We start from the raw sequence: 19,067 nt of genomic DNA, 5'->3' as shown, positions 1-19,067 counted from the left end.
ATTTGTGTATCAGTTTTTGTGGACATAAGTTTTCATTTCTCTGGGATAAATGCCCAGGGGTGTGGTGATTGATGAGTGGCATGGTAAGTATATGTTTAATCTTATGAGAAATTGCTCAACTATTTCCCGGAGTTGCTGTGCTATTTTACATTCCCACCAACAAGTACAAGAGATTTAGTTTCTCTGCATTCTTGGCAAGATTTGAGATTGTCACTACTTGCTTTTTTAAAAAAGTAATCTCTATACCCAATGTGGGCTCGAACTCAACCCTGAGAATAAGAGCCACATGCTCCACTGACTCAGACGACCCAGGATTGTTGCTAGTTTTTATTTTCACTTTTTTTTCAGGCTTATTTACTTATTGTGAAAGAGACAAAGACAGCGTGAGCATGGGAGGGGGGTGGGGGAGAGAGAGAGAGAGAGAGAGAGAATCCCAGGCAGGATCCGCACCTCAATGCAGAGCCCAATGCGGGGCTCAAACTCACAAAACCTAAGCTGAAACCAAAATTTGGACGTTTCACCAACTGACCCACCCAGGTGCCCCTATTTTCACTTTTTCAATAGGTATGTAGTGGGGATTTGTTTTCATTTTTTTGTAGTTTTTGTTTACTTGTTTGCATTTCCCTAATGGCTATGATATTGACCATCTTTTCACGTGGTTGTCTGCCATCCACATATCCTCTTTGGTGAATTGTCTGTGAATGGCTTTTTTCTATGTTATAATTGGTTTGTTTTTTTTTTACACTGCTGAATCTTGAGGGGTGCCTGGTTGGCTCAGTCAGTAAAGCATGTGCTTCTTGATCTCAGTCATGAGTTCAAGCCCCACACTGGGTACAGAGCTTACTTAAAAAAAGAAACTTCTGGGGAGTGCCTCTGTGTCTCCCTCTCTATGCCCCTCCCCTACTTGTGTGTGTGCACTCTCTTGCGCTCTCTCTCTCTCTCTCTCTCTCTCTCTCTCTGTCTCAAAAACAAACTTAAAAAAAAGAAACTGCTGAGTTTGGGGAGTTATTTATATATTCTAGAGACAGATCCTTTGTCAAATGGTTTGCAAATATTTCCTCTCATTCTGTAATTTTTTTATCTTTTTATTATTTTATTCTATATTATTTTAAGTTTACATCCAAGTTAGCATACAGTGCAATAATGATTTCAGGAGTAGATTCCAGTGATTCATCCCCTATATATAACAACCAGTGCTCATCCCAACAAGTGTCTTCCTTAATGCCCCTTACCCATTTAGCCCATTCTCCCACCCACAATCCCTTCAGCAACCCTCAGTTTGTTCTCCGTACTTACGAGTCTCTTATGTTTTGTCCCCCTCCTTGTTTTTATATTATTTTTGCTTCCCTTCCCTTATGTTCATCTGTTTTGTCTCTTAAAGCCCTCATATGAGTGAAGTCATATATTTGTCTTTGACTATTTTAACTTAGCACAATACCCTCTAGTTCCATCCACATAGCTGCAAACATCAAGATTTCATTCTTTTTGATTGCCGAGTAATACTCCATTGTATATATATACCACATCTTGTTTGACAGTGCTGCTATCAACATTTGAGTGCATGTGTCCCTTTGAAACAGCATACCTGTATCCCTTGGATAAATACCTAGTAGTGCAATTGCTGGGTTATAGAGCAGTTCTATTTTTAATTTTTTGAGGAACCTCCATACTGTTTTCCAGAATGGCTGCACCAGTTTGCATTCCCACCAGCAGTGCAAAAGAGATCCTCCTTCTCCGCATCCTTGCCAACATCTGTTGTTGCCTGAGTTGTTAATGTTAGCCATTCTGGCATGTGTAAGGTGGTATCTCATTGTGGTTTTGATTTGTATTTCCCTGATGATGAGTGATGTTGAGCATTTTTCATGTGTCTGCTAGCCATCTGGATGTCTTCTTTGGAGAAGTGACTATACACGTCTTTTGTCCATTTCTTCACTGGATTGTTTTTTGGGTGTTGAGTTTGATCTTTATAGATTTTGGATACTAACGCTTTATCTGATATGTCGTTTGCAAATATCTTCTCCCATTCTGTCAATGGCCTTTTAGTTTTGCTGATTGTTTCCTTTGCTGTGCAGAAGCTTTTTATTTTGATGAGGTCCCAATGATTCATTTTTGCTTTGGTTTCCCTTGCCTCTGGAGACGTGTTGAGTAAGAAGTTGCAGCAGCCGAGGTCAAAGAGGTCTTTGCCTGTTTTTCCCCTTTAGGACTTCTAGGATTTTGATGGCTTCCTGTTTTACATTTAGGTCTTTCATCCATTTTGAGTTTATTTTTGTGTATGGTGTAAGAAAGTGGTCCAGGTTCATTTTTCTGCATGTCGCTGTCCAGTTTTCCCAGCACCAGTTGCTGAAGAGACTGTCTTTATTCCATTGGATATTCTTTCTTGCTTTGTCAATAATTACTTGGCCATATGTTTGTGGGTCCATTTCTGGGTTCTCTGTTCTGTTCCATTGATCTGAGTGTCTGTTTTTGTGCCAGTACTATACTGTCTCGATGATTACAGCTCTGTAATATATCTTGAGGTCTGGGATTGTGATGCCTCTTGCTTTGGTTTTCTTCTTTAGGATTGCTTTAGCTATTTGGGGTGTTTTCTGATTCCATACAAATTTTAGGATTGTTTGTTCTAGCTCTGTGAAGATTGCTGGTGTTTTTGTTTTGTTTTGTTTTGATAGCGGTTGTGTTTGTTTTTTCATCTTAGCAGAGCCTTTTGTAGAGCAAATGTTTTTAAATTTGATGAAGTCCAGTTTATCAATTTTTGTCTTTTATGGATCATGCTTTTTTAAAAAAAAAATTTTTGAGAGAGAGAGAGCACTAGTAGGGGAGGGGCAGAAAGAGGGAGACACATAATCCAAAGCAAGCTCCAGGCTCTGAGCTGCCAGTAGAGCCCAACGCGGGGCTCGAACTCATGAACAGTGAAATCATGACCTGGGCTGAAGTTGGATACTTAACTGACTGAGCCACCCAGGCACCCCAATCATGCTTTTAAGTGTCATTTCTAATAACTCTTTACCAAGAACTAGGTCCTGATGATTTTCTCCTATGTTTTCTCTGATAAACTTTATAGTTTTATCATTTACATTTTTTGACTATTATGAACGTTTATTTAGCAAAAAAAAAAAAAAAAAAAGTTCAATAAGAAAATGCATAGCCTGATTTTTATTTTGTAGTAAAATAGGTGCTAGGAGAGGGGACATGTGGAAGCAGTTGGTTTCTTCCGGTAAACACACCCATTGTTTATACTTGTCCCAAGACTTCTAACATGATAATACTATTTCTTTGAATTACCACCATTCCAATATTGTTCTGTTGCCCACTAGTGCCATCTCCACACACTGATCTATTACAAGATTCGTAAAGGGATCGAACCCCAGCAATATTCCTTGGACATTTGCCACCATTTAATTTCAATGATAATTTCTTGTCTATAAATTTTTCCAACATGGGAGCGTGAGCTTTGCTCATGGTGTCTACCTCAAAGATGCCTCCTCATTTACATTTTTTTAAGTTTATTTATATTGAGCAGGAGAGGGACAAAAAGAGGGAGACAGGGAATCCCTAGCAGGCTCCATGCTGTCAGTGCAGACTCACAAACTGTGAGATCATTACCTGAGCCAAAACCCAGAGTCGGACAAATAACCGACTGAACCATCCAGGCTCCCCTCTTTTACATCCATGATCCACTTTGTTATTTTTTGTATAAGATGTAGGGTTTAGATTGAAGTTTTTTTTTTTTTAATTTATTTTTTACCTATGGTTATTCAATTGCTCCAGCACCATTTGTTGAAAAGACTATCATTCTACCAGTGACTTGTTTTTGCACCTTTGTCAAAAATCAGTTAGGCATATTTGTGCAAGTTGTATTTCTGGGTTCTTTATTTTGTCCCATTGATCAATGTATTTATCCACCTGTCCATACCATGTTTTTGTTAACTGTAAAACTGGGTAAAACTGTCTTAAAATTGGTTAGAATGATTCTTTCCACTTTATTATTTTTATATCTTGATCTTGTATCTTGCAGCCTCACTGAACTCTTATTCTAGGAGTTTTGTTGGTTAATTTGTTGGTAGCTTCTTTGAGAAAGGAAATTTCTCAGTTCACTGAGAATTTTGTGGATTCATCTGCCTAGATAGTCATGTCAACTGGAAAAAGGGATAGTTATAATTCTTCCTTTCCAGTACGGATGCCTTTTGTTTCCTTTTCTTTCATTCTTACACTGGTTAGGATTTCTAGTACAATGATGTATAAGGATGGTAAGAGCAGATATCCTGCCTTGTTCCTACTTTTAAAGGGAAAAGTATTCAGTCTTTTACCATAAGTATGATGTTAGCTGTAGGTTTTATTAGGCTAATTTTCCTCTACTCCTAACTTTTTGAGAAGTTGTTTTTTTTCCTCCCATGAATGAGTGTTGAATTTTGTCAAGGGTTTTTTGTGCATTAGATGATATTGTGTGACTTTCTTCTTTAGCCTATTAATATGGTGGATTCTATTGACTGCTTTCCAAATGTTGAACCAATCTTGCATCCCCAGAATCAATCCCATTTAGTCATGGTGCATAATTCTTTTTATATACATGGTTAGATTTTGTTTGCTAATATTTTGTTGCAGACTTTTGTGTCTATATTCATGAGGGTGTGTGTGTGTGTGTGTGTGTGTGTGTGTGTGTTGTTCTGGTTTTTGGTTTGGGTTTGGTGTGCTTTGATATCACAGTAATACTGGCTCCATTAAATGATTTGGAAAGGATTCTATTTTCTTGAAGAGATTATGTAGAACTGGTGTAATTCTTTTCTAAACATTTGGTGGAACTAGCCACTGAAACCATCTAGATCTAGAGATTTATTTGTAAGGATTTTTAACACTAGGAACCCAATTACCTATTATCTATTTTGTATTGAGCGATTTTTATAATTGTTTTTATTTTTTAGGAATTGATCCATCTTATCTAAGTTGTTGAATTTATATGGGTAGAGTTGTTTGACCTATGCTCTTATGATTCTTTTCATGTCTGTGGGCTCTGTAGTGATTATCTACTGTTTCAATCTTGATATTGGTAACTTGTGTCTTTTTAATTTGTCAGTCTTGATAGAGGTTTATTAAGATGGTTGATTTGTTCAAAGAGCCACATTTTGTTCAGATTTTTATAGTTTTCTATTTTCAATTTCATTTTTCCTGCTCTTATCTTTATTATTCCCCTTTTTATTTTTTTAATATTATTTTTTAAATTTACATCCAAATTAGTTAGCATATAGTGCAACAATGATTTCAGGAGTAGATTGCTTAATGCCCCTTACCCATTTAGCCCATCCCCCCTCCCACAACCCCTCCTGTAACCCTCAGTTTGTTCTCCATATTTATGAGTCTCTTTTGTTTTGTCCCCCTCCCTGTCTTTGTATTATTTTTGTTTCCCTTCCCTTACGTTCATCTGTTTTGTATCTTAAAGTCCTCATATGAGTGAAGTCATATGATATCTGCCTTTCTCTGACTAATTTCGCTTAGCATTTTGACCTGAGCTGAAGTCAGACCCTCTAGTTCCATCCACGTAGTTGCAAGCGGCAAGATTTCATTCTTTTTAATTGCCAAGTAATACTCCATTGTGTGTATATGTATATGTATATATATGTACATATATATACATATACATATGTACACGTATACATATATGTATATATACATACATATGTATGTATACATGTATACATATATGTATATATACATATATGTATATGTATGTATACATATATATATACATATACATACACACACACACCACATCTTCTTCATGCATTCATCCATCAATGGGCATTTGGGCTCTTGCCATACTTTGGCTATTGTTGATAGTGCTGCTATAAACTTGGGAGTGCATGTGTCCCTTTGAAACAGCATACTTGTATCCCTTGGATAAATACCTAGTAGTGTAATTGCTGGGTCATAGGGTATTTCTATTTTTGGTTTTTTGAGGAACCTTCATACTGTTTTCCAGAGTGGCTGCACCAGCTTGCATTCCCACCACCAATGCAAAAGAGATCCTCTTTCTCCGCATCCTCACCAACATCTGTTGTTGCCCGAGTTGTTAATGTTAGCCATTCTGGCAGGTGTAAGGTGGTATCTCATTGTGGTTTTGATTTGTATTTCCCTGATGATGAGTGATGTTGAGCATTTTTTCATGTGTCAGTTGGCCATCTGGATGTCTTCTTTGGAGAAGTGTCTATTCATGTCTTTTGTCCATTTCTTCACTGGATTATTTGTTTTTTGGGTGTTGAGTTTGATAAGTTCTTTATAAATTTTGGATACTAACCCTTTATCTGATATGTCGTTTGCAAATATCTTCTCCCATTCCGTTGGTTGCCTTTTAGTTTTTCTGGTTGTTTCCTTTGCTGTGCAGAAGCTTTTTATTTTGATGAAGTCCCAATGGTTCATTTTTGCTTTGGTTTCCCTTGCCTCTGGAGACGTGTTGAGTAAGAAGTTGCTGCAGCTGAGGTCAGAGAGGTTTTTGCCTGCTTTTTCTTCAAGGATTTTGATGACTTCCTGTCTTACATTTAGGTCTTTCATCCGTTTTGAGTTTATTTTTTTAATCTTTATTTATTTTTGAGAAAGAGACAGCATGTGAGCAGGGGGAGAGCAGAAAGAAAGGGAGACACAGAATCCAAAGCAGGCTCCAGGCTTTGAGATGTCAGCACAGAGCCTAAGGTGACGCTCGAACTCATGATCTGTGAGATCATGACCTGAGCTGAAGTCAGACGCTTAACTGACTGAGCCACCCAGGTGCTCCAGTTTTGAGTTTATTTTTATGTATGGTGTTAGAAAGTGGTCCAGGTTCATTTTTCTGCATGTCGCTGCCCAGTTTTCCCAGCACCAGTTGCTGAAGAGACTGTCTTTATTCCATTGGATATTCTTTCCTGCTTTGTCAAAGCTTAGTTGGCCATATGTTTGTGGGTCCATTTCTGGGTTCTCTACTCTGTTCCATTGATCTGAGCGTCTGTTTTTATGCCAGTACCATACTGTCTTGATGATTACAGCTTTGTAATTCATCTTGAAGTCCGGGATTGTGATGCCTCCTGCTTTGGTTTTCGTTTTCAAGATTACATTGGCTATTTGGGGTGTTTTCTGATTCCATATAAATTTTAGTATTGTTTGTTCTAGCTCTGTGAAGAATGCTGGTGTTATTTTGATAGGGATTACACTGAATATGTAGATTGCTTTGGGTAGTATTGACATTTTAACAATATTTGTTCTTCCTATCCAGGAGTATGGAATCTTTTTCCATTTTTTGTATCTTCTTCAATTTCTTTCATAAGCTTTCTATAGTTTTCAGTGTATAGATTTTTCACCTCTATGGTTACATTTATTCCTAGGTATTTTATGGGTTTGGGTGCAATTGTAAATGGGACTGATTCCTTGATTTCTCTTTCTGTTGCTTCATTGTTGGTGTATAGGAATGCAACCGATTTCTGTGCATTTGGTTTTTTGGTGGAATGTTTGGGGTTTTCCATATAGCGTATCATGTCATCTGTGAAGAGTGAAAGTTTGACTTCCTCCTGGCCAATTTGGATGCCTTTTATTTCTTTGTGTTGTCTGTTGAGGCTAAGACTTCCAATACTATGTTGAATAACAGTGGTGAGAGTGGACATCCCTATCTTTTTCCTGACCTTAGGGGGAAAGCTCTGTTTTTCCCCATATAATTTCCCTTCTGCTTGCTTTGGGTTTGTTTTGCTCTTTTTTAGTTTCTTAAGATATAAGCATTTATTACTATAAATATTTTTCTGCTCTGCTTTAGCTGTTTCCCACAAATTTTAATATGTTGTATTTTAATTTTTATTCAGTTCAATGTAATTTTGATTCTCCTTGAGACTTCTTTTTTATCCATAAATTATTCATATTTTTTTTGTTTAAAGTTCAGGTGTTTGCATATTTTCCTATTTCCTGTTCTCTTATTTATTTCTGGTTTGTTGCAATTATGATTAGAGGACATATTCTGTACTATTTCGATTATTTTGTTTGTTTGATTTATTTGAGAAAGAGAGAGAGTGAGAACAGGAGTGGGGGAGAATGGCAGGGAGGATAGAGAGAGAGAGAGAGAGAGAGAGAGAGAGAGAGAGAGAGAGAGAATATCCTAAGCAGGCTCCATGCTGAGCATGGAGCCCAACATGAGGCTTGATCCCATGCCCCTGGGCTCATGACCTGAGCCAAAATCAAGAGTTGGACATTTAACTGACTGAGCCACCAGAAACCTCTCAAGTATTTTAGAGTTGCTGAAGTTTGTTTTATGACCCAGGATATGATCCATCTTGGTGTATGTTCAGATGCTTAAAAAGTATGCCTATTCTGTTGTTTAGTGGAGTGCTGTATAAATTTCAATAAGATCCTATTGGCTGATGGTGTGATCCAGATTTTCCATATCTTTTTTTTTTTAAGTAGACACTAAGCCCAAGGTGGTGGTCAAACTCATGACCCTGAGATCAAGAGTTACATGCTCTACCAACTGAGCCAGCAAGGTGTCCCTCCATGTCCGTGTTTATAATCTAGTAGATATATACAGTGTTTAGAGAGGGATATTGAAATTTCCAACTATGATTGTGGACTTATCTACTTATTTCATATCTATCAGATTTTGATTTGTGCATTTGGACCTCTATTGTTTGGTCCATACCTATTTAGGATTTAAAGTTAACACTAACAAATGGCAAGTGGGAAACGTAAAACTTAAGGCATTCTCAGGACGGCATTGTCTCAAGATGAAGTTGAAGAAGACAGTAAATTTTGTTAAGACCATATAAAGATACAGGACGCCTGGGTGGCTTAGTCAGTTAAGCATCCAACCCTTGATTTCAGCTCAGGTCATGATCTCATGGTTTGTGAGTTCAAGTCCCACATTGGGCTCTGCACTAACAGTGCAGAGCCTGCTTGGGATTCTCTCTCTCCCTCTCACTTTGCCCCTCCCCTGCTCGCTCTCCCTCTCAAAATAAATAAATAAGCTGAAAAAATAATAACAAATTTTTTTATCTTAAAAGAAAAAAAAGACCATATAAAGATCCAAGGTGGTGGTACCTCAGAGATTAGTTCAGTCAAACAATAGGGTTTCTAAAAAGCTCACAGGTATTGTGCCTCAGCAGTCTCAGCAGAGGCTCAAGGAAGAGAGTTATCTCAAAGACATGTATTAATGCGATTTTTGTCTAGCAGACAAATCCTAGTAAGATTCAGAGAAGTTTTTAAGCGAATAATAGTGGCAGAACCACTACCAGCTTGAGCTGTAGAACAGTAGAAAAAAGAACAAAGTGTTTTGATTCGCCAAACTTCTTCAGCCAGGAAGCAAACCACGAAAACTACTCAGCCACAAACACAGGCTAGTTTTCATATATAGGATAGTTCAGTGAGCAGAACCGTGATCTCAGAGGTGGAGCCAGGAACCACAGAGAATTTCCCAGGACTTGAATCCTAATCAAGGAATTGCCAACAAGTGCCTACTGGCTTTCAGAATTTCTATGACTCAATGACTTTTGTGTACCTACCTTCCCTTATCCCCCATCTTTATTCTATAGTAGTTATCCCATCTCTGTCCTGCCATTATATGTTGTGAGTGTAGAAGCCAGATGTAACTTGTGTGTTTAGCTCATCAGTCTTATGACTGAGAGGAATTGTACAGGAGAAATGCTGTGTAACTCTACCTAATGAATTTCATCCATACCTGTACCTGATTTGGATGATGTGATCATGGACTTGAGCTAACACTGTAATGAGATGTGACTGTGGAGGGCCTTGAGAGCAGATGAGTGTATTTTGCATGTAAGGTGGACGTGAATCATTGAGGGCCAGAGGGCAGATTGTGATAGCCAGTCTTCAAGATGGCCCCAAAGATTTTCACGTCCTGGTATTGATACCCCTGTGTTGTCCACTCCCACAGTGAATAGGGCCAACCAGTGTAACCAATAGGATATTGTGGAAATTACAGTATATCACTCCCAAGTAGCACAAAATAATAAATTTATTGATTTAACTAAGTTGGGGGAGAATTTGTTGTATGGCAATAGGTAACTAACCCAGTGATCAACCAATTTACTTACATATCATTATAAACTCATGGGTTTAAGCATATCTGATAGACTGCTAAATATTATTGTTAAATACTTAAGAATAGCTACTAATAGAAAGAGAAGAATCAGTGGAAGGGGGAAAAAGTACACTGAAAAACAAAGAGGGGCACTTGGGGCTCATTCAGTTGAAAGTCTGACTTTGGCTCAGGTCATGATCTCAGTTTGTGAGTTAGAGTCTTGCATTGGGCTTCCTGCTGTCAGTGCGGATCCTGCTTCAGATCCTCTTCCCCCCACTCTCTCTGCTCCTCCCTCACTTGCACGCATGCTCTCCCTCTTTCTCAAACATAAAAATAAACCTTAAAAAACTAAATAAAATTTAACCCAAAAGGAAATAAAAATAAGGTCAGAGAATGGGAGAGGGAAGCAAATTGGAAAAAGTATGATAAATAGAAAAATCAAAGTGAGATGTAAAAATAAATTCAGTGTATATCAAAAAGCCCCCAAAACTAAAAAAAAAAGCCAAGAACCAAACCCCCCCAATCTCACCTACATAAAGACAGAGATACTCTGAATGGCTAAAAGAAAAAATTCCAGATATATGATGTTTACAAAGGCCACACCTAAAACTTTGAGTGTTGGTTCTCAAAATGATTTTAATGAGTGACAAGCCAACAGACTCAAATAAAGGACACAACTTCCTTAACCATAAATAAAGGATATGAGAAATGAATTAAATGATACCTGCATAGAGAAGACACAGAAGCACTCTATCAATGGGACAAGTATCCCTGGCTTTCAGGTCTCCATTAAGGTATTCAGCTGCCTATGATAGCATCTGATTGGGGTGAGGATCTTACCCTATTCTTCACAAAGTTGCCTTTGAGGGGGTTTGTTTGATTTTTGCCTAGTCCATACCAGCTTTTCTGGTAAAGCCTGAAAACATTACTGAATGTTTACTGTGTGACAAGGTACATCTGAAATCAGTTTTCCAGGCATATCATCATCCTAGATAGACCCAGATTTCAGGTCTGCTTGGGGAAATTCTGCAAATATAATGGCACAGAAAAGTTGCAAATAAAAAGAGTAAAGGTAATGAAAAAGATATACCATTCTAGTAGTAATCAAAACTGTAGTGACAGTTTTTCTATCGGAAAAAGTGTATTTCACAGCAAAAAGTAGCAGCAGGCACAAAGAAACTAATTTTATAATAAGTGGGTAAATTTATCAAGAGGACATAACAATCTTAAATGTTTATTTACCTAATAAAGAAACTTCAAAATACCTGAAGCAAAAAGTAAAGAATAAGGAAAAATAAATAAACTCACAATTATAGTTAGAGATTTCAATATACTCCCGTTTCAATCCTTGACTGAACAAGTAGGCAGAAAATCCAAAAGGATATAGTAGACTTGAACAACTCTATCAAGCAAGCTGACCTGATGATTATAGAACACTCTACCCAAGAACAGCAGAATATACATTCTTTTCAAGTGAACATGGAGTGTTCACCAAGATGGAACATATTCTGGGCCATAAAATGAGTCACAATAAATTCACAGGCATTCAAGTTATACAAAGTATGTTCTTTGACCACAGGCTACTAAATTAGAAATCAATAATGGGAAGACCCCTGGAAAATCCCCAAATATTTGGAAACTAGTATACATCTTTAATTTTACTATGATCTTGGGCAGGAAGGTCCTCAGCCGTAGTCTAGGTTACAGTATACATTGGTAAAATGGCATACAAGAACACCAAGAATACTTCGTCTTCCACTGTACTGGAAGCACAGATAATAATTACATAAGACTTAAGTTTAGGGTCAATAGAGAACAGTCTTTGGGGGCTAATGATGAACATATTGGTAGGGATCTCGTGTGGATCCATTCTCTCCATTCCCAGTTTCCCAATCACCTTATTATTCCTCAGGATAGAGGCTCTTGGAGAGGTTACTAACTTTGCCAACACATTAATGGGTCTACCTGGGGCCAATTATTCTCACTTCCTCAGCTGCCTCCTAAACCCTCATCGGTGAACACATCATCCTCCCCAGCTGTGAGCTACTAGGCTGCCAGGGGAAGGGATGTCTCTCCTCAGGACAGGATCAGTTGAGGGGATGCCTTGGGGAACAGGGCTGTCTTCCTCCCATCACCACGTGAGAGGTTAAAGTCAGTAGCATCTCTGATCTCCAGATTCAGTCTATGTACCCAGTAAATCTGGTTTTGTCTTTATGGTTTTTCTACTGAAGGCTTGTGTTCTGACCCCCAGAGCAATAATAGCTTTGCCATCAAGTCATATGCTTTACTTGAAATAAAGTATTTGCTTGAGAACATGTCAAGCAACTTTGAAGGAGGAAATTCTTCTGGTGTTTGATTATCATCAGGTAATACTTCGATTTCTGGAAATTGATGACTATTGATACACATTTAGGAAGAAAATGACCAAGACAACTATCCTACCCACGGGCTGATTTTCCAGGACACAGAGGATTCCAGTAGGTTAGAAAAGGATATTTATATGTGGCTCAGGAGGATCTGTCTGTTCCTGCAGGTACCCTATGGTTTAGTGTTTCTTGAAGTGTGGTTCAGAGATCACCTGTTTCAGAATCACCAGATTTGGGCCCACAGAATCAAATTTTCTGAGGTTGGGACCTGGATCTGCACATATAGCAAGCTCCTCCAGTGAACCTTGGGAAGGGCACCTTAATGTTTAAGAACCACTGTTTGGGGTCATCATTGCTCAAAGAGACGCACTAGCTGCTTCCTTTGGCAGCCTTTTCTCTATCTGTGCTCCTGCTCTGCTATCCCAGGGAGGAGGGCAAAGAGGCAAGAGTAAATAAAGCCTCTTGCCTACTCCTCCCTCACCTACAGGCCCAAGGTATTGGTTCTCACTCCTAGACACTCCCCTCCCCAGCCTATTTCCATATGATAAGACCACCCTTAAGTTTTCTTCCTAGTTTTCATTCACAGGTACAAACTGTAGCCAACAGAAATAGAGGCTATTCCAGCATGCTTTGAAAAACTGTCAGAGATGTCAATTTCTTCACAATCCCTCGCTTGGTGTACTCTCTATGTTCAGAATAATTTTGAATTTAGTGCAGAGTGGAGAAGAGAGATAAGAGGGGAAAGCAGAGGGGAAGAGAGAGAGTGGACTTAAAGCGAGTAATAAACCTGGAGCCTCTGATCAGCTATCCCTTGTATTACCTACCACCCTACCCCATCCTATCCCACCTCTGGACCTCATCTATGCTCTCCTGATAATTGGTCACATTCCTACTTGACTTAGCTTTTGTCCATCCTTTTAATCACAGAATCAGAGATACTTGACCAGTTACCCACACTGAAACAGTCTATTGAGGAAAGATGCAAAGCTGGATCTCAAGAAGTCCTATTCCACTCTTAACAACCACCTCTCAACTTCCTTGAAGTTCCTGTAAGTTATTCCATCCTGAGATTTTTAGTCACTTCTCTGAAGTCCTTGTAATTTGCCTTGAAGCTGGGTTGGCTTTTGAAACCAATGGAGCCAGTGACATTTGCAACCCAAATCTAGGGCTGCGCACATTCCTGAAATAATGGGGTGTATTACAAACTAGCAGCTATTGGGTTAAGAATGGCTGAATGTTACACCTCAGTGACATCAAATCTATCATGGAGTTATGCTCCATGTGCTTTAAAAGAAGTTACCAATGCTCTGTGTTCAAATTTGCCCTCTTATATTTTAAGCATCTCAGCTTTAGTAGAGTGTGTGACCTCTTTGGGCATTACAATGCTTTCTTGTCACCATTCACAGTACTCTATCAATGGCCACAGTGCCTTCATTACCTACTTGACAGTCAAAGTTAGTTGTTCATATGTTTAGAATCTTCTCCTGCCCTGGTAGTTTGATGATTCTGGGAACTTTGCTAGTGGGATAAACTAGAATCTTTGCCTGCTGAATTCAGCTCTCCTCTCCTGAATCCTCCCAATATCTTCCGTGGTGTCATTCACATACACTCCTCAGGGCAGGAGGAGGGGGCTCACTTACGCACTTTTCTGTCTTACCCAATTACATCTGGCTTCAAAGTCTTCACAGCTGAGTGTCCTCACCTAAGACCATGGAACTCTTAACTGACTTAACTGACTCCAGAACCCAAAGGTAATTCAGGAACATGGTGGCAGAGCAGCCAATGGAGGGGAAAATTGTATGGTGTTTATTTAGGTAGTGCACCCATGGCCTCGTTCATTCTCTGAGTAGGAAATGCATTTTATTTACAGAGCTTTACAGAGCTGTTCCTTCCCCTCTGGCTCCAATGGCTTCTGAGTCCAGGATGAACCTGTTTCCTGGCAATGACTGGTGACTTTGTAAAGGATGCTCCCAAGAGCAAAGTCTCAATTTGCTCTTCAGAGCCCTACATCATCCCCATGTCTCCACATCCCCAACCCTCATCACTGTGAGAACTCACAGTAGGGTTTGGCTTGTGCCAAGTTCACAGAGGCAATTTTATAGCTGAGCCAAGAAATCACCCCTAACTCCCCTAGAATATTCAGGATCCTCTGAAGGCCTGTTCAGTCACTCCTGCTTAGTACAAGTATCTCTGTCTTGTATTGTTTGGTGGTGGGTTGCTTGCCAAATTTTGTCATTGTTTCATTTTATTTATCATATTTAGTTATGTGCTAGGTCTGTCTCTCTTGTGACAATAATCAAAGCTAACATTCTTTGAATTTTCTTAGCCTGCCAGGCTTTGTTCAAGTGCTTTTGCATGGATTAGTTAATTGGATTCTTTCAACAGTCTTTTAAGATTAGTGCCATTATCCCTATTTTACAGATGAGAAAACTGAAATCAGAGAGGTTAAGTAACATTCCCAAGATTACACAGCTAGTTAGTGGTGAGGTCCCAGCATGGAAACTTGGCAGTCTGATGCCAGACCCTGAGTGCTTTAACACAAAATATACTATCTCTAGAATATAAGCTCCCTAAAGTCAGACACTTTTGTATTGCTGACAAGAAGAACACAGAGCTAAGCATATGGAAGACTGTCAACAAATATTTGGTAAGTAACTGCTTCATTATTGAGAACTTCTTAAGGTCACCGAGAGACCAAATGGTATATGTTGCTTTTCTATTTTTCATTGCTGCTCTAGTAATGCTTACAGACTCTCCAATCAACCAAGTAGAGAAGACCCTCTCTATGACTGAGTTCCAGCTACAAAGGACTTTTTCAGCGAGACCAGTCTTCAGAAGGCTGTCCTTAGCCAAAGCAGAACTAAATCCAGTGAGAGCCCCTGAGGGTTCCACATCATTTCTGGTAGTCCCCTCTTTACACAACAGAGCACTGCAGAAATATGGAAGGGGCAAACCTGAGCCAAGAGTTTGAGTTTGAGCTCTTGGGCCTCACCAGGGACCCCCAACTCCAAAGGTTGCTCTTCACGGTATTCCTGGGCATGTACACCATCACTCTGCTGGGAAATCTGATCATGTTCCTTCTGATTCACGTGAGCACCCCTCTGCATACACCTATGTACTCTCTCCTGAAGAGCCTCTCCTTCTTGGACTTCTGCTACTCCTCCACGGTTGTCCCTCAGACCCTGGTGAACTTCTTGGCCAAGAGGAAGGTGATTTCCTATTTTGGCTGCATGGCTCAGATGTTCTTCTATGCAGGTTTCGCCACCAGTGAGTGCTATCTCATTGCTGCCATGGCCTATGACCGCTATGCTGCTATTTGTAACCCCCTACTCTACCCACTCACTATGTCTCCTGAGATCTGCCTGTCTCTCATTGTGGGCTCCTACGGTGCAGGATTTCTCAATTCTCTTATCCACACAAGCTGTATCTTCAGTCTGAAATTCTGTGGTGCCCATGTGGTCACTCACTTCTTCTGTGATGGACCACCTATCTTGTCTCTGTCTTGTGTGGACACCTCGCTGTGTGAGATCTTGCTTTTCATTTTTGCTGGTTTCAACCTTTTGAGCTGCACCCTCACCATCTTGGTCTCCTACCTCCTAATCCTCATCACCATCCTGAGAATGAACTCAGCCCAGGACAGGTTCAAGGCCTTTTCCACCTGTGCTTCCCACCTCACTGCTGTGTGCCTCTTCTATGGCACAACACTTTTTATGTACCTGCGCCCCAGGTCCAGCTACTCCTTGACTCAAGACCGCATGGTGGCCGTGATCTACACAGTGGTAATCCCAATGTTGAACCCCCTTATTTATTCTTTGAGAAACAAAGATGTGAAGGAAGCTTTAAGAAAGGTTTGGGGCAGGAAAATAATGGAATGATCTTCTCAACTCATTACCACATCCTTCCTTCCTTCCTTCCTTCCTTCCTTCCTTCCTTCCTTCCTTCCTTCTTTCCTTCCTTCCTTCCTTCCTTCCTTCCTTCCTCCCTCCCTCCCTCCCTCCCTCCCTCTCTGTCTCTTTCTCTCTTTCCCACATACCTTTAGAAAGCCAAGGGAGGGAGTCTAGGTGGCTCAGCCAATAAGCATCTGACTTTGGCTCAGGTCATGATCTCATGGTTTGTGAGTTCAGGTTCCACATCAAGCACCCTGCTTCTGGTGAGCCCCACTTCTCTTTCTCTTTCTCTCTCTGCCTCTTGTGGGATTCTCTCTCTCTGCCACTCACTCACCTGCTCGCTCGCTCTCTCTCTCTCTCTCTCTCAAAAAAAAAAAAAAAAAAAAAAAAAAAAACAAGCAAGCAAGCAAGCAAGCCAAGGGAACTTTACCAGTCGGCAGTTGTGGTGCCAACCTGTGCACATTTGCTCATTCCCTGCTATGAATGACCGGCATACACTCTGGTCAGCTGGTGCTTCTGCATCTACCTTCCACACAAAGAATTGTTGATATCATAGAGACTAAACACAGCTGGGGGTGTCAGCTTGTTGCATAACTGGACCATTGGCAAGACTTAGTCATGACTTTGTTCAGATGCTTCACTCGTATTTCCGTGTATGAGTACTTTATTATTAGAAACTGATGTTTATATTCCTCATAATAAAGTCTCTCCTTAACTAAGTTGAAGACTTTGACTCCTCCCCTACTTTACCATCTCCTCTTTGTAAAAACTGACTTTTTTTTTAATGTTTTAGTTTTGAGAGACAGAGACAGAATGTGAGTGGGGGAGGGGCAGAGAGAGAGGGAGACACAGAATCTGAAACAGGCTCCAGGCTCTGAGCTGTCAGCACAGAGCCCCACGCAGGGCTTGAACCCACGAGCTGTGACATCATGACCTAAGTTGAAGTCAGACACTTAACCGACTTAGCCACCCAGGAGCCCCAAATGTATAGATTGTACCAATTCCAGTTGTACCAAATGTATAGATTTGTTTGGGAGAATTCACATCTTTAGGATACTGAATTTTTTTTATGAACATGCTTTATCCTTGTACTTATTAGGTTTCTTTAGTGTCTTTTATTAATGCTTTATGACTTTGTTCATAATTTCTCCCTATCCAGAGACCTCATATCTTTGCTTATCTATGTAACTTATATCTAGTATTTTTTAAAGTTTATTTACTTCAAGAAAAAGAGAGCATAAGCATGGGAGGGGCAAAGAGAGAATCCCAAGCAGGCTCCATGCTGTCAGCCTCAGAGCCTATTCTGGGGGCAGTGGGGAGAAGCAGGGGGCAGCTCCTCTTACCTGTTTCTTGCAAACCCATCCAGAAATATTCTATGCATCTCTGGGAAATCACACCCCCAACACACACTCAAAAATGATAATATTGTATAGCCGGTGCTCAGCATCCAGATTTTTTCATTTAACAACATGTATGGATTGTTTTAAATGCTTATTTATTTTAGAGAGAGACAGACAGAACACAGGTGGGGGAGGGACAGAGAGAGCAGGAGACACAGAATCTGAAGCAGGCTCTAGAATCCAAGTTGTCAGCACAGAGCCTGATGTGAGGCTTGAACTCATGAACCATGAGATTATGACCTGAGCCTAAGTTGAATGCTTAACCAACTCAGCCACCCAGGTTCCCCTAACAATGTATCTGTTTTAAAACCTAGTCCAGAGCCCAGATGGCAGAACAGCATGGAAGTTTTGTGCGTGTGTGTGTGTGTGTGTGTGTGTGTGTCCTGCGTCCATGAAATACACCCAGATCAACACTAAACCATCCTGAACACCTAGAAAACTGATTTGAGGATTAACACAACAATCTGCACAACCTGAACCACAGAAATCAGCAGGTATGCAACGCAGAGAGGTGAACTGGAGAGAAGCTGCAGGGGCAGGGAGCTGTTTTTGCATGCAGATCGAGGATGGAGACGCCAGGGAGATTACAGGAAAATCACCTCCCTCAAAATCAGCTGGAGAGAAAGTGGAAAAGTGGAAACAGCTGCAGGGACCGAAAAGGGAGAAAGGAGAAAGGAGAGGGTTTAAGTTCCATTAAGACTCTATAAACGGGGAGTGCAGAGCCTGAAACTCCACAGCTCAATACCTGGTGGTGCTCTGGTGGGAAGGACGAATCCCCAGGAGCAGAGTGAAGTCCAATGGTCTTCAGGCCACGCGGGGAGAGGCGGCTCCCCTGCTGGGAGGACATCTGGTAGATGTGTGGCCCCCCCACAGGAAAAGGCCCCAGTGGGCCTGGGAGAACAACCACATTCACCGGTGCTGGAACAAGGTCGTTGGCGGTGAAGCCTGGTGCCAGATGCGTGTTGTGATTTTCCATAATCCCTAAAATGCTGCTGCTACACGATCGCGTGAACTTTTTCTGGGGTGGGCTGGAGCCCAGCCTCAGTCTCTGGGCATCAGCAGCAGCACAGTCCCATAAATGTTCCTGGGTGCAGCCGGCACTGGCCATTGCTCGTTGACACCCTCCTACAGAGGGGCAGAACGGGTCAAAACTGCAGTCCCTCAGAAGTGAGGGGTCGGGAAACACAGCCGCATCTGAGATAAAACTCAGGAGGGAGGTGCTGCCTAGCAACCTGACGGCTTGGTCATGTACAGTGTAAAAGCAGGGAGTGGACGAAAGCCAGAGACAAAGGACAGGTGTGCGATTGCTGGTCGGGGAGAACGGAGTTCAAATACTAGAGACCGAGTAGTTGCGTGACGCCATTTTGACCACTCCCGC

The 19,067-nt window shown here is 40.6% G+C and overlaps 1 protein-coding gene and 1 pseudogene across 1 annotated transcript; one reads left to right on the top strand and one right to left on the bottom strand.

The window, feature by feature from the left end:
- Positions 1–3,108: 3,108 nt before the first annotated feature.
- On the bottom strand, positions 3,109–3,553 carry LOC109500740 (annotated as a pseudogene).
- A 6,883-nt stretch (positions 3,554–10,436) lies between these two features.
- On the top strand, positions 10,437–17,141 carry LOC101096398 (olfactory receptor 5AU1). The gene has a single exon (XM_045059659.1). The coding sequence runs from the start codon at positions 15,342–15,344 to the stop codon at positions 16,275–16,277; it is 936 nt and encodes a 311-aa protein (XP_044915594.1). The 5' UTR covers positions 10,437–15,341; the 3' UTR covers positions 16,278–17,141.
- Positions 17,142–19,067: the final 1,926 nt, after the last annotated feature.

This window comes from Felis catus, chromosome B3, assembly GCF_018350175.1.
Source record: "Felis catus isolate Fca126 chromosome B3, F.catus_Fca126_mat1.0, whole genome shotgun sequence".
NCBI lineage: Eukaryota > Metazoa > Chordata > Mammalia > Carnivora > Felidae > Felis > Felis catus.
This window is presented reverse-complemented; position numbering and strand designations above follow the sequence as displayed.